Source organism: Polypterus senegalus, chromosome 7 (assembly GCF_016835505.1).
Source record: "Polypterus senegalus isolate Bchr_013 chromosome 7, ASM1683550v1, whole genome shotgun sequence".
NCBI classification, from domain to species: Eukaryota; Metazoa; Chordata; class Cladistia; order Polypteriformes; family Polypteridae; genus Polypterus; species Polypterus senegalus.
This window is the reverse complement of record NC_053160.1, coordinates 99,449,993-99,463,843: the sequence shown is the minus strand read 5'-3', so window position 1 is coordinate 99,463,843 and position 13,851 is coordinate 99,449,993. Positions and strand designations below refer to the sequence as shown.

General features: G+C 39.7%; 1 protein-coding gene across 1 annotated transcript in view; it reads left to right on the top strand.

Annotated features, from left to right (window-relative positions):
* ptpra (protein tyrosine phosphatase receptor type A) overlaps positions 1-5,397 on the top strand; it is a 191,779-nt gene extending 186,382 nt beyond the window's left edge. The window contains exon 23 of the mRNA XM_039759072.1: positions 2,958-5,397. Coding sequence (XP_039615006.1) covers positions 2,958-3,032 — 75 coding nt within the window. The 3' untranslated portion in view covers positions 3,033-5,397. The remainder of the gene's footprint in view (positions 1-2,957) is intronic.
* Positions 5,398-13,851: the final 8,454 nt, after the last annotated feature.

Below are 13,851 nucleotides of genomic sequence, written 5' to 3'. Positions count from 1 at the left end.
TTCCCTCGTACATATCCTGTACAACTCTTACATACTTCTCTGCCACTCCCGACTTCCTCATACAATACCACAACTCCTCTCGAGGCACCCTGTCATATGCTTTCTCCAGGTCCACAAAGACACAATGCAACTCCTTCTGGCCTTCTCTATACTTCTCCATCAACATCGTCAGAGCAAATATCGCATCTGTGGTGCTTTTTCTTGGCATGAAACCATACTGCTGCTCACTAAACATCACCTTACTTCTTAACCTAGCTTCCACTACTCTTTCCCATAACTTCACGCTGTGGCTCATCAATTTTATCCCCCTGTAGTTTCTATAGTCCTGAACATCCTCCTTTTTCTTAAATATTGGCACCAGTACATTTCTTCTCCACTCTTCAGACATCCTCTCACTTTCCAAGATTCCATTAAACAATCTGGTTAAAAACTCCACTGCCATCTCTCCTAATCACCTCCATGCTTCCACAGGTATGTCAATCTCTATATATAATCTTCATTTGGATCTTGATCTTTGTTTGTCCGTGAATGAATTAGAAGAAGAAGCACTAGATAGCAGTAGAGAGACAGCTAAAACATAGGCATTGCATTAAGAATCTCCTCCAGGCTTATGCTACTGAAGACTGTAGTACTCCAGTCACACCTCAAAACACAGACATTCAAACTAAACAAATGGTTGTGCTTTAAATTAACTAAAGAGATCTTCATTTAGATCTTGATCTTTGTCCGCGAATTCCATGCATGCGTAGACCACCTTCCAGTTTAGTACGTTGTTGTTACTCACGGATGTCAACAATGTGCCGGAATAATGAAATGGGTGGTGGACAGTGTTACGCTGGTTAGCTCCCGAGGCCTGGTTAGAGAATGAGATTGCCGAAGATAAAAGGTACGTGCCTACGTAACATATGAATGAAAGAAAGACAGTGGGTAAAATGAATGACAACGTAACAGCACGTTCTGGTAATAATTATTGTTACGTTGTAGCCGGCGAGTGCTGCGCGTCTCACAGTTGTACCGTGGCTTGCTCACATGTCAGTGAAGTGATACCTATTTATGCTTTAAAGAGCCTGGATACCTGTGTGTCCCCCTTTTATAACCATTGCTCCGTGTATATTGCCTTACTCTTTGGATTGCCACAAAGCAACCTGCGAGATTGGAGAAAGGTTGAGAAGACATCGTGAGAGGAAACGACAGCGTCGTGAAAACGAGACGGACTGTGAACGGACAGAAGCAGAAATGCTCTCACACCACCACATAATTACAATTCGGACAGTGATTCCTAGTTGGCCGTTCCTATCGAATCAATATCCAAGGGTTTTCTTTTGTAATTTTGTTTCCCTTATAAAAAATCATAATGTTGTCCGACGAAGGGCCCAGTTCACGACTGGCAGCCGCGTTAAACAGGGAGCCCTTCACAGACAGCTTTTAACACTCGCAACATAGTTGGGCGCACATGGCTAGTATATATATAAAAACACATTTAGATGTGTTAAAAATTGCCCTTTTGGCATAAAAAAAGAATAGTAATGGGAAAATTATTTTGTGAAAAATCCTGTATGACAGTTGAATGAATGATATTTGAACAAATAATGGAAAATTGTTGCTGTAGTGCATAGATAAATACATCCTGAGGACCTGCCACTTGGAGGATTCATAAGATTCATCTTCCAGCAGAACGGTAACCAAAACATACTTCCTAAAGCATAGCAGAATGGCTTATAAAATGAAAAGCTTCTGGAGTGGTCCCGTCAACATTCCAGCTACAGAACAATTGAGAACATGTTGCTGTTCACCAAATGGTTTAATCCTGTTTGAGCAATGGTACAATGAATAACTGTAAAAAGTGTGTGTAAATGTACAAAGCAGGACAGTCTCATCATTGCAGTTTCTGTAGGAGTGTACTGAAGTATTGGATATTGAATTCATAATTAATTTTAAATGTCCTGTAGATTTTTTGGGTTTCACTTTGGCATTATAGTTTTGCTTTTAGTGAAAGAGAGAAAAATCCTAATGTATTAAGTATGTTTGATAATTTTTTGTTACTCACAGCAATGTTGTGTTATCATTTACCCCAGACCACTGTAATATGTGAAGCTGTACTTAGAATTTTAATTTAAAAAATTATTTGTGATGTTCAGAGATGCTGCCAAAAGGCTATGATTAGTAGCATCAATTGGATGATCGGAAACCTTACAGCAGAGTATGCATTATGAAATCACCGAGATACACTATATAATACTAGATTAGGAGATCACTGAGGCACACTATAACAGGTACTATAGCTAGCCAGACAATCATTCTACACTTAAACAAAAATAGGTTTCAGACTTAACTAATGTGTCTTTACTTTTGGAGAATAGGTGAAGGTCTCCAAAACAATGTGTTTGATGATGGTTGTAAAACTTTTCTCTAGGTTATACCAAAGGAATTACAGAAGTAAATGGATGAAAAGATATTTTACACAATGGAGAAAATATTTATGGAATACTTTGGATAAACACAAAATTTCAATTTATAACAGGTCATTCAGTGCTTTGAAATGGACATTTTCAGCAAATTATAAAGCATTTGTTTCTTGTTTCAACTGCTACCTCATTACCTGGAAAGACTTTTTTTTAAATAAAATGAATACAGGTGTATTGAGTAAAGCAAGTCAGCACACTTTCATTTCAAAAATTCAGAACTTGTACTATACTGTAATATCCAGTATTATGATAGACTAAAGAATACCTTTCACAGACATTTTAAAAGAACACTCTTACTATCTATCTACTTTATTGAACATTTAAAAATCATTATCTTACTCTATGGACAACTTAAGAGAGTTTGAGAAGCATAACTGAATTTAAGATCTTGTGTTGTGACTAAAAACTAGAAAAGGTGTGCCTGCTTGACTCAGTTGTGTTGGGCATCAAAAGCTTGGCTCCTGGAGTAATGTCTTTATTCTTTCTCCTTAGGAGCAGTACGAGTTTTGCTACAAAGTGGTGCAGGAATACATTGATGCCTTTTCTGACTACGCCAACTTCAAGTAGAGCCCCATGGACAGCAGACTACGGAGATGCCTTTCTAAATATTTTGTAATATTGTATTTGTTAATATACCCACACCTTTGTATATACTCCTGGTTTTAACAGCTGGTACATTAAGCTTCGATTATACCTGGAGGTTTCCTATGTAGCATAGCATTAGCATCTTATACAGGCTTTTTCATAGAGTGGAACTGAATCCTGAGGTGGCCTTTCCTTTATCAGACCTTCACTGCAAAGGTAGTCCGGTCAGTACTGAAGGCCGAGGTACTTCACCAAAATGTGATATATTCAACAGGAAGAAGAATGTTGAAGCAGCATCCATTGCCAAAGCCTTCAGTCAGAGTGATGCAGAGAAATATATCTACAAATGCATAAATATATGTGAAGGGTTGATTTGATACATTTGAAATGCTGCATTTTGGTGGGGGGTGATGGGGAGAAAGAGAAGACATACACACAGAAAAGAAATAATGACCATGTCACTGTCAGCCTCTGAATATTCTGTGTACTCGAGTAAAGCCAATCCTGAAAGAAAACTTCACATATCTTTCAGTTTATCCAGATATTAGTAACTTCTTCCCTTGAGTGTTCATTTTCTCTTCTCTCTGCTCCCACCCTCACCTCTTGCAATAGGAAAGTACAGTACCGTAATGTATCTGTTAACATCATGCTGCCTGAAAGAGCTAGCTCTTGTGACCAGCTGAAGGGGCCTCAAGCAACAGGTTAATGTATTTTTATTGAAATTCTATCCAACAGAGGATCACAGGGCCTATGACTGATGTACCAGAGAAATGACCTCTTGGTATTTAAGATCACTGGCTTCCGCTGAAGTTAGTGTCTGTGCTATTGTGAATGTATTTTTTTGTGTAATGATCTTCTGTCTGGTCACTGCGTGCATTTGCTGTGAAAACTGCTTTATGAACAGCCAGCATTTGTTAACAGGGTGGCCTTTTACACGCTTTTGTTTAGGAAAATCATTATTTTACCTTTAAAAATAAATAAAGACCTGTCCACATATGTGTGAAGATTGGGCTTTTAAAATTATCAGTCAGGTGGGCAGTGGCACAACATCCAGTCATTGCTTTAAGGACTAGAACCTGATCTGGGCTTCTTCCCTTTTTTTGTTCGGCTATAGTTAGCCGTCTCATTTTTTTAGATGTTCTGCACGATTTCTTTAAGCCTTCTGGGTAATTGAAGCTGGAAGTACCTCATTCAATGATGTTGACCTGTTCTACACTAGGCAAGGCCACTAGGAGGTCAGTAGTGAAGGGTAGCAAGTGTTCATTTAATTCCCAGCAGCTATATTGGGTATAGTTGTTAATGTGGAGCAAGCATATTAACAACTATGACAGGATAAAATAAGCTCAATAATGGTTATCTTAAGCTAAAGTTGTTTTTCTGATGCAGAATCAAAACCCTGCTTGGGAAGTGGAAAGCTATGCCAGCACAACCATAGGTTGTTTCAGGTGTACATTTTCCCAAATAAGGGAATTTAAACAAACAATTTTGCCTTTTGATTTTGTCATGCAGCCACACAACCTCAATGGAATGAGTTGTTTTCATGAAATATTATACAGGCTCTACTTTTTCTTTTATCTTTTGCCTCATATATCATGCGAGCAGCAAGTACAGTAAAAGTTTGAATGATTTCCTCAACTGGAAGATTGCAGAATAAAATGGAGACACATTTCTGACTAATGGAATTGACTTGATTTGTGAACACTGAGTGAAAGAATCTCTGAAAATGACTATCCAGTAACACTGAAAAGACAGCTGCCTGCACACCAAAGTCTTTGGAAGAGTTTGATAGCTGGTACACAGATTGTCCGTTTAAGTCAGAGATTCTTATCATAAATTGCATGTCTTTACTGGGATGACTCTGAATGGCAGCACCTTTTTGACTTCTTCTTGAATTGGACTGACTGAAGTGTAATGAGATTTGATACTGCAGTCTTAACAATGATAGTGTAGTTGAGATGCCATGCAAGGGAGACCAAAATGCCATCATTGTTCCCCCATTTCTCTGGAATTTCATTTTGGCAAAGACCTGTAGAATGTGCGGATGACGAATCCAAATGTACTGTTAAAAAAAAAAAAATGTTTTTAATTTGTGGCAAGTATTACTTTTACTTTTAACTGATGTAAAAAAAGAAAATACATGAATTCCACTCAGCTGGTGTCAGACCAAACATTGCCTTTAGGACCGCCAGCGGGCAGCACACGTTCCACACTGCCGAAGATTCAGATTAACTTGTTATACAACCGTCTGCTTGCCCTGCACTTTTTCCATAGTATTTACTGGTTCTTAGACTTTAAAATCTTTTCTGTATAAAGTTTTATTTATATTTTTATTGATAGGTTGCCCTTTTGTTTTTAAAGGAAATATATAATAATGTGCTGGGACCATTTTGATTTTTATCAAAGATATGTTGTTTTTGTTTATTTTTTTTTTTTTTATTTGTTTCATATATTTTTTGTTTGTTTTATAGTATTTTATTAATCACAGTTGGAAATAAATAAAAATGCCATTGACCTTTCTAACAAAATCTTATCCAATTTTATTTAAAATGTTTGTATCCTTACATGCTGCTTCCTAAGGAATAATGGGAAGTAATGGAGAAATCTTTTTGAAAGAATGGGAGATTGAGAGGAAAGTGTTTTTGGCTTGTTAGGAGTATTTCAAAAGTATGGCTCAAATTAGACATATACAGTAAGGGTTTTAATAAAAGAATTGTATACTTGATATGATAAATGAACAGTGTGGTCTCGTGGCTTCAGCTTTAGTCATCCAAGCACAAGGCTGAAGTTCAGCCCCTATGTCTGGTACACTGTGACCCTAAGCAAAGTACATAATCTGCTAACAGAAATTCAATATAAAAAAGGTGCTTCATAAAATAAAATGGGTACCATTAAGATTTAAAATCAACGAGTGTTTGAATTATTAAAAAAAAAAAAAAATCTTCAGAATGAAAAGCCTCACCTGTATAGATGGCTTCAGAATCCTATAGATTATCCACTTTTGATTCTCTGTGCAAATCAAAATTATCTGCTCAAAGGAAGAAAAAAAAGTTGTAAATAGAAAAAATCTTACTCCCTCTACATTAACTAAAATATTTGTTTACAGATAATGTGTGTTGCCTACCATATTTGCATCAAGGTTTTAACAAGCAAAGTAATTTAATCTCATTGTTGGACTGGGTTTTTCTGATTACTGTTTTATGATTTGATACAAGAACAAGGTCAAGCCTGTAGGCCAAGTTTAGTATCAATACAGCTGCCACTTAGTAATTGTTTCTAACTTAGGGTTGCACACAACAAAACTCCAAAAATATCAAACATAATAGTTTATTTCCCAAGAAGAATGATCGGATCATTACAGGGAAAGCCTAAACAAATTGAAACTCTGCACAACCCGCTTTCCTTCACCTGGATTGGTTACCTACAAAGTTTCCTTGCTCAGTTGCTATTGTTTGCCCAAGACTTTTGGGCTCACTGACAAACTGGCGGCAGGACTGTATTGTAGCAGTTTAATATAGCATATCGGTTGGTCTTTTTAATAGTTAATGATCCAGTGTCCTTGGTGTTTACTGAGCTGCTTTACCCTTTACCATCTTCAATACCATTCTGCCCAGGGACACTCCATTGCACCCTTTAGGTGTTCTATTTCTAAGACAGTATATTGCACTTTGAAATTTTACCTTTGCCCCATATATTTCAACTACAGGATACACTTATACATACAGATATATATTGATCTCAACTGTCTGTTTAATTTTTTTCAATTTCCTTTAATAAGCCCAGTGGCACCTTTGCCCTTGATAGAAACTATTGTCACTTGATGATTATTATTTCATTACTTGAGTCTCTCAGTCAAAAGGTCTGAACCGCATTTTTAAAAGTGTGTTGCCCGTATTTCCTGTCACATGCACCAATTGTCTTCTTCTTCTGGCTGCTCCCGTTAGGGGTTGCCACAGTGGATCATCATGTTTCCTATCTTCCTGTCCTATACATTTTGCTCTGCAACACCAATCACCTGCATGTCCTCTCTTACCACATCCATAAACCTTCTCTTAGACCTTCCTCTTTTCCTTTTGCATGGCAGCTCTATCTTTTAACATCCTTTTTCCAATATACCTAGCATCGCCCCTCTGCACATGTCCAAACCTTCGCAATCTCCCCTCTCTTTCTTTGTCTCCCAACCGTCCAACCTAAGCCGACCCTCTAATGTACTCATTTCTAATTTCTAAAGTACTCTTTCCACCTGCTCAACACACTCTCCTTACTTGTGAGTACGTTTCCATCTTTATCCTTTATCACCCTAACCTGCTGTACATCTTTCCCAGCTCGGTCCCTGTCTAGCCAATCGGTACAGGTCCTTTTCTCCCTCCTTAGTGTCCAGCCTCTCATACAACTCATCATATGCCTTTTCTTTAGCCTTCACCACCTCTCTCTTCACCTTCTGCCTTATGTCCTTGTACTCTTATCTACTTTCTGTATCTTTCTGGCTATCCCACTTCTTTGCCATCCTCTTCCTCTCCTGTACTTCCCCATTCCACCACTATGTTTCCTTTACCTCCTACCTCAGTCCAGATGTCACCCTTACTACTTCTGCTGTAGTTTCCCAACTGTCTGGTAACTCTTCACTACCACCCAGTGCCTGTCCCACCTTCTCCCTAAGCTCAACCCTGGCAGTCTTGCTTTTTCAACTTCCACCACTTGATCATTTGCTCTGCCCTCACTCTCCTCCTCTTCTTGCTCTCCAAAGTCATCCTACAAACCACCATCCCATGCTAACTACACTTCCCCCTGCCACTATTTTGCAGTCTTCAATTTCCTTCAGATTGACTCTTCTGCATAGGATGTAATCTACCTGTGTGCCTCTTCCTCCACTCTTGTATGTCACCCTATGTTCCTCTCTCTTCTTAAAATGCGTATTTATCACAGCTATCCTATACACAAAATTCACTGTCATCTGACCTTCTTCGTTCCTCTTCTTGACACCATACCTACCCATCACCTCCTCATCTCCACTGTTCCCTTCACCAACATGCCCATTGAAATCCGCTCCAATCACCACTTTCTGTCCCTTAGGTAAACTGTCCATCACTTCATCCAACCCACTCCAGGAATCTTTCTCATCCATTGCACACCCAATTTGTGGGGCATATGCGCTAACAACATTCATCATCACCCCTTCAATTTCCAGCTTCATAATCGTTACTCTGTCTGACACTCTCTTCCCCTCCAAAACACTGTTCCTTTAAAATAACCCCTACCTCATTTCTCCTCCCATCCACAATGTAGTTTTATAATTATCAATCTCTGAATGAGAATGGCTTAACCTTTCACCTTTTTTTATTACATGTGTAATCCTGATCAATCAAAATGGTAAATGCAAATTATCCTTATGTCGATTTGCAATCTGAAGGGCTTATACAGTATACCCTGTGATGGTATTATAATGCCTGCCTAAGCAACCGGGTTGGCAGTAGTTGATGACAGAAGTTGAGAAAACAACTCTTAAAAGGACATAAGCAGCTAAGCACTTTGACAACATCAAGCTGTACTGTGCTCTCACAAATGGCTGTCTTTTACATACAGTAATCCTATGCCTGGAATGGCATAAATAAAAACTGACCTTTTATCATCTACAACCAGTACAGCAATGGCTGTTCTGAAGGGAGTGACTTCACTGTTCACATGAAGTCCTGTGGTATAGTGACACAAACATCTACCTGCCATGGCACTGCCCATGTGACGCAGGAAAACTAAATACATTCTCAATCATCTGACATATTTGCATTGTCTCCTAAGAGATTTTCTCATTCATGTATATTGCATGCATCAGATGGGCACTTGCCAAAATTGTATGTCCAAGAAAAAACTAAAGTCTTTATTTTTACTTTAAAATAAAGTCTTTGGTTTATTAATTCATTATACCCTTCATTATAACACTCCATGTTAAACATGTACAGTATACTTTTGATTTCCCCCTGAGGTCACACAAAAATATAAGTAGTCCAATTAATCAGTGATCATTCCAGGGTATGGCATGATATGAGGAAAAAAATGCCAGTCTGTATAGGGGCTCACAGTCAACAGTGCCTGTCACAGTGAATTTCTCATAAAGATTAATAGCTGTCCATCCAGCTTTGTGATGTAATTGGCATTAGGTGTAGTTTCCAGCAGATGACTGCAATGCATAAGGACTGGGCAAAAGGGAACTTGTGAAGGAAATAAGCATCTTGACAGAGTAACAGTGTCCCATCTGACATGGAAAACAATCTATCCAAAAGATACCAAGTCTTGCAAAAGTTCATGAAAATAGCTGAAAGACAGCTATAGATTAAGACACAAAGTTTGTAGGAAGGTACATGGGAAGATGTTTTGGTCTCATGCAACAAAATCAGATTGAATTCATAGACATACATTACATGAACAATCATGGGGTACTAAAACACACTTGATCCATGTTGAAGTGTGTATGCACATTTCTGAGCAATTAATAGAAAAAAAAACCTTCAAGCTGTATTATTAGCCCAGTATTTCCTATAGAAGTACAATAGAACGCACATTGAACAAGTGTCTAATATCATTATTATTTCGAGGCAGGGGCAGAAGCACATTTTATCTTGCATTTTGAGCAGTCAAATGCAGAACCTAAAACCTAAAAAACCCAAAAAGTACACACAATTATTGAAAACTACTTTTTGCTTAAAAGACTATATGTCTAAATCAATACATATTGTAAATATTAAAAGCCTACATATGCTTATTCAAATGTCAATTCTTTTTTTGCCCACATTATTAACCAAAAAATTGTAATCAATAGTATTTAAGTGGAAAAGAAAAGAGTCAAGAGTGGTACAGTTAGTACCAAGCCCTTAGTTTTAATTCTGCTTTTGTTGTCTGTGTGAGTTTTCTTCTGGATACTTTCACGCTCCTCCTACATCCTCAAAGATATGCAAGTGAGGTAAACTTCAGTGTAGCTCTGTAAATGTGAAGGACTGCCTTGTCCAGGATTGTGTCCACCTTTTGCCCAGTTCTGCTGGTGCCACCTGAGAAGCTCATTTTGGATTAAGCACATTTTGGAATGTATGGACTGCATGCACAAAGGGGTCATTTCTTTTTAGAAAATTAATACTGGACAATTTAGAGTCACTAGTAAACCTAATATGGATGCCTTTATTACAAGAGAAGAAAACACTCACAATTAGTGTGACTGCAGTTGCTTTGGACTTTTCTTTTAAATAACAGCTAAAATCACCACTGCAATGGTTCCAATGGACTCTTTTATTCAACAAGAAACAGACAATTGCTTGGGCTAATAAAAGCTAAGATAATGTGCATGCGGTGGCGCAGTGGGTAGCGCTGCTGCCTCGCAGTTAGGAGACCCAGGTTCGCTTCCTGGGTCCTCCCTACATGGAGTTTGCATGTTCTCCCCGTGTCTGCATGGGTTTCCTCTTGGTGCTCCGGTTTCCTCCCACAGTCCAAAGACCTGCAAGTTAGGTGGATTGGCGATCCTAAATTGTCCCAAGTGTGTGCTTGGTGTGTGTGTGTGCGTGCCCTGCCCAGGGTTTGTTTCCTGCCTTGTGCCCTGTGTTGGCTGGGATTGGCTCCAGCAGGCCCCCGTGACCCTGTAGTTAGGATATAGTGGGTTGGATAATGGATGGATAATGTGCATGGCATAGCTGTGAAGCTCATCCTTCTACACAAATCAAAATTAAGAGAATAGGTTTAGTCCCTCTAACACCCTATACCTCTGGGTACTCCGTTTTCCTCCCACAGTCCAAAGACATGCAGGTTAGGTGGATTGGAAGATGAAAGGTACAAAAACTAATAGATTGAAGGTATACAGCAAAGCATCTTATCATCAAATAGAAACTACTTGTGCAGACACTACAGTTAATGAGAGTTAACTACTTTAGGAAAAAATCTAATTGTGTGATTTAATTATCTTCATCTTGGAAACTATTTGATACATAGAAAAATATATACAAAAATAAAGCATGAAGGTAAAATCAAGAAAATTTTCATGAAACAATGTAATGAAGATGTACAAACCCCTGCCAATATTCTACTCTTATTGATATATTGTAGTATGGAAATGAGCATACAGTCAGTTTAAGGACAAATGTGAGCATATAATTGCTTCATAATTGAGTTATAAGGAGTATGTTAGTAACATACTATGGCGTATATGTTCATACATTCTGAAATTTAATAAACATAACTATACTGCTCAAAAAAACAATGAAGGGAACACCTAAATCACACAATAGATCTTGGTGAATGAAATGTTCAAGTGGAAAATCTTTATTGAGTAATACTGTGCAATTTGTTGAGAACAAAATAATGTAACAACAGTCTGGGTGTTGAATTCAACATCACACCGAAAATCAAAGTCAAAAACTGAAATCACAGGTTGATCCAACTTGTGTGAACTTCATCACAGCAACTCATAATATGACTCAGTGGTGTGTATGGCCCCCAGTCCCAACCACGTCTGGGTATGCTCCTGATGAGATGGTGGATGGTGTCCTGGGGAATCTCCTACCAGACTGGGATCAGGGCATCAGTAAGCTCCTGGACAGTCTATGAAACTACGTGGCAGTGTTGCATGCACTGATACACAATGTCCCAGAGGTTCTCAGATTCAGGTCTGGGGAACATACAGGCCAGTCAGTGACATCAATGCCTCTATCATCCAGGAACTGCCTACACACCCTGGCCATTGTCAGGTGGAATCCAGGGCCCACTGCACCAGCGTAAGGTCTGACAATGGCTCTGAGGATTTCATCCCAGTACCTAACAGCAGTCAGGGTACCATTGCCTAGCACATGGAGGTCTGACCCACCTACAAACCAGCCATGTTGAGTGATGTTGCAGGCTGTATAACATTCACAACGGCATTTCCAGGCTCTTTAACATCTGTCAAAAGTGCTCAGCACGAACCTGCTTTCATCTATGATGAGAACGGGGCACCAATGGAAGAGTTGCCAATCGTAATACTCTCTAGCAAATGCCAATCAAGCTGCATGGTGATGGGGCATCAGTGAGCTCCTGGACTGTCTGTGGTGCTACTTGGCATCATCGAATGCACCAATACATAATGTCCCAGAGGTTCTCAATTTGATTTAGGTCTGGGGGACATGTGGGCTACTCAGTGGCATCCGTGCCTTCATCATACAGGAACTGTCAACACACCCTGGCCATTGTCAAGTGGAATCCAGGGCCCACTGCACCAGCGTAAGGTCTGACAATGGCTCTGAGGATTTCATCCCCGTACCTAACAGCAGTCAGGGTACCGTTACCTAGCATGTAGAGGTCTGTGTGACCTCCAAGAATTTGCCTCCCCAGACCATCACTAACCCACCATTTAACTGGTAATGCTGGATGATATTGCAGGCTGCATAATGTTCCCCGGGCAGCATGGTGGCACGGTGGGTAGTGCTGCTGCCGCCTCGCAGTTAGGAGACCCGGGTTCACTTCACGGGTCCTCCCTGCATGTCTGCAAGGGTTTCCTCCCACAGTCTAAAGACAAGCAGGTTAGGTGGATTGGAGATTATAAATTGGCCCTAGTGTGTGCTTAGTGTGTGGGTGTGTGTGCGCCATGCCCGGGATTTGTTTCCTGCCTTGCGTGATGTGCTGGCTGGGATTGGCTCCAGCAGACCCCCGTGACCCTCTAGTTAGGATACAGTTGGATGGACAAAGTTCCCCTTGCCATCTTCTTTCTCTTTCATGTCTGTCATATATGCTCAGTGTGAACCTACTCTCATTGAGACGAGAATGGGGCATCAACTGCAGACCTTCCATTTGTAGTATTCTTTGGCGAATGCCAATCAAGCTGTATGATGATGGGCTTTGACCACAGGTCCCACTAAAGGGCGTCGGCCCTCATGGAGTCTGTTTGTGACAGTTTGGTCAGAAACATGCACACCAGAGCCAGCTGGAGGTCACTTTGTAGGGCTCTGCCAGAGCTTCTCCTGTTTCTCCTTGCACAAAGGAGCAGATACTGCTCCTGCTGCTGGGTTGATGCTCTGTGTAACTGCCCATCTTCTGGTATCTCCTCCATGTTCAGCAAACCTTCTTGTGACGGCATGTATGAATGTGCTATCCTGGAGGAGCTGGACTATCTGTATAACCTGAATCAGCTGCAGATACCACCTCATGCTAGCAGTAGTGACAAGAACACTAGCAAAATGCAGAACTAAAGAAGAATCAGTCTGGAAGGATAAGGAAATAGCAACTTTCTGTGGCCGCAACCTGAAAAACCATTCCCTTTTTGGGGGTTGTCTTGCTGTTGCCTCTCCAGGGCACCTGTTGTCACTTTGATTTGCACCAAGGCAGGTGAAGTTGATTCACAATTACTTCTGCACCCTAACTGGACAGACTGATATCCCTGAACCTTAATTGTCTTGGTGTTAAGACTGTGATTATTAAATGTTCCCTTAATTTTTTGAGTGGTATATAATCTATATGCACACAATCTTGAGTGTATAATAATTAAAAAATGAAGGAAAGCAAAAAGTGTCATTCTTCTTATAGTAAGTAATCTATCAATAAAGAAGGAAGTAACATTCTGTTATTCAGTTCATCCATCCTGACTATGTTTATTTCAAGTTTGGAGTACTAGGGTGTTGTACCGTGTTAGCCATTATAAAGCCAAGCAAAATGACACCTTGCATATTGTAATCTTTTTAGTTAGCCAATAAAAGGTGTCATTTCAAGTTTGGGTTATGGTTAGTAGGAGTCTGTTCTAGCAGCACTGGGCACAAGGTAAGGACCACCCCAAGATGTGGTGCTAGAACATCATAAGTAT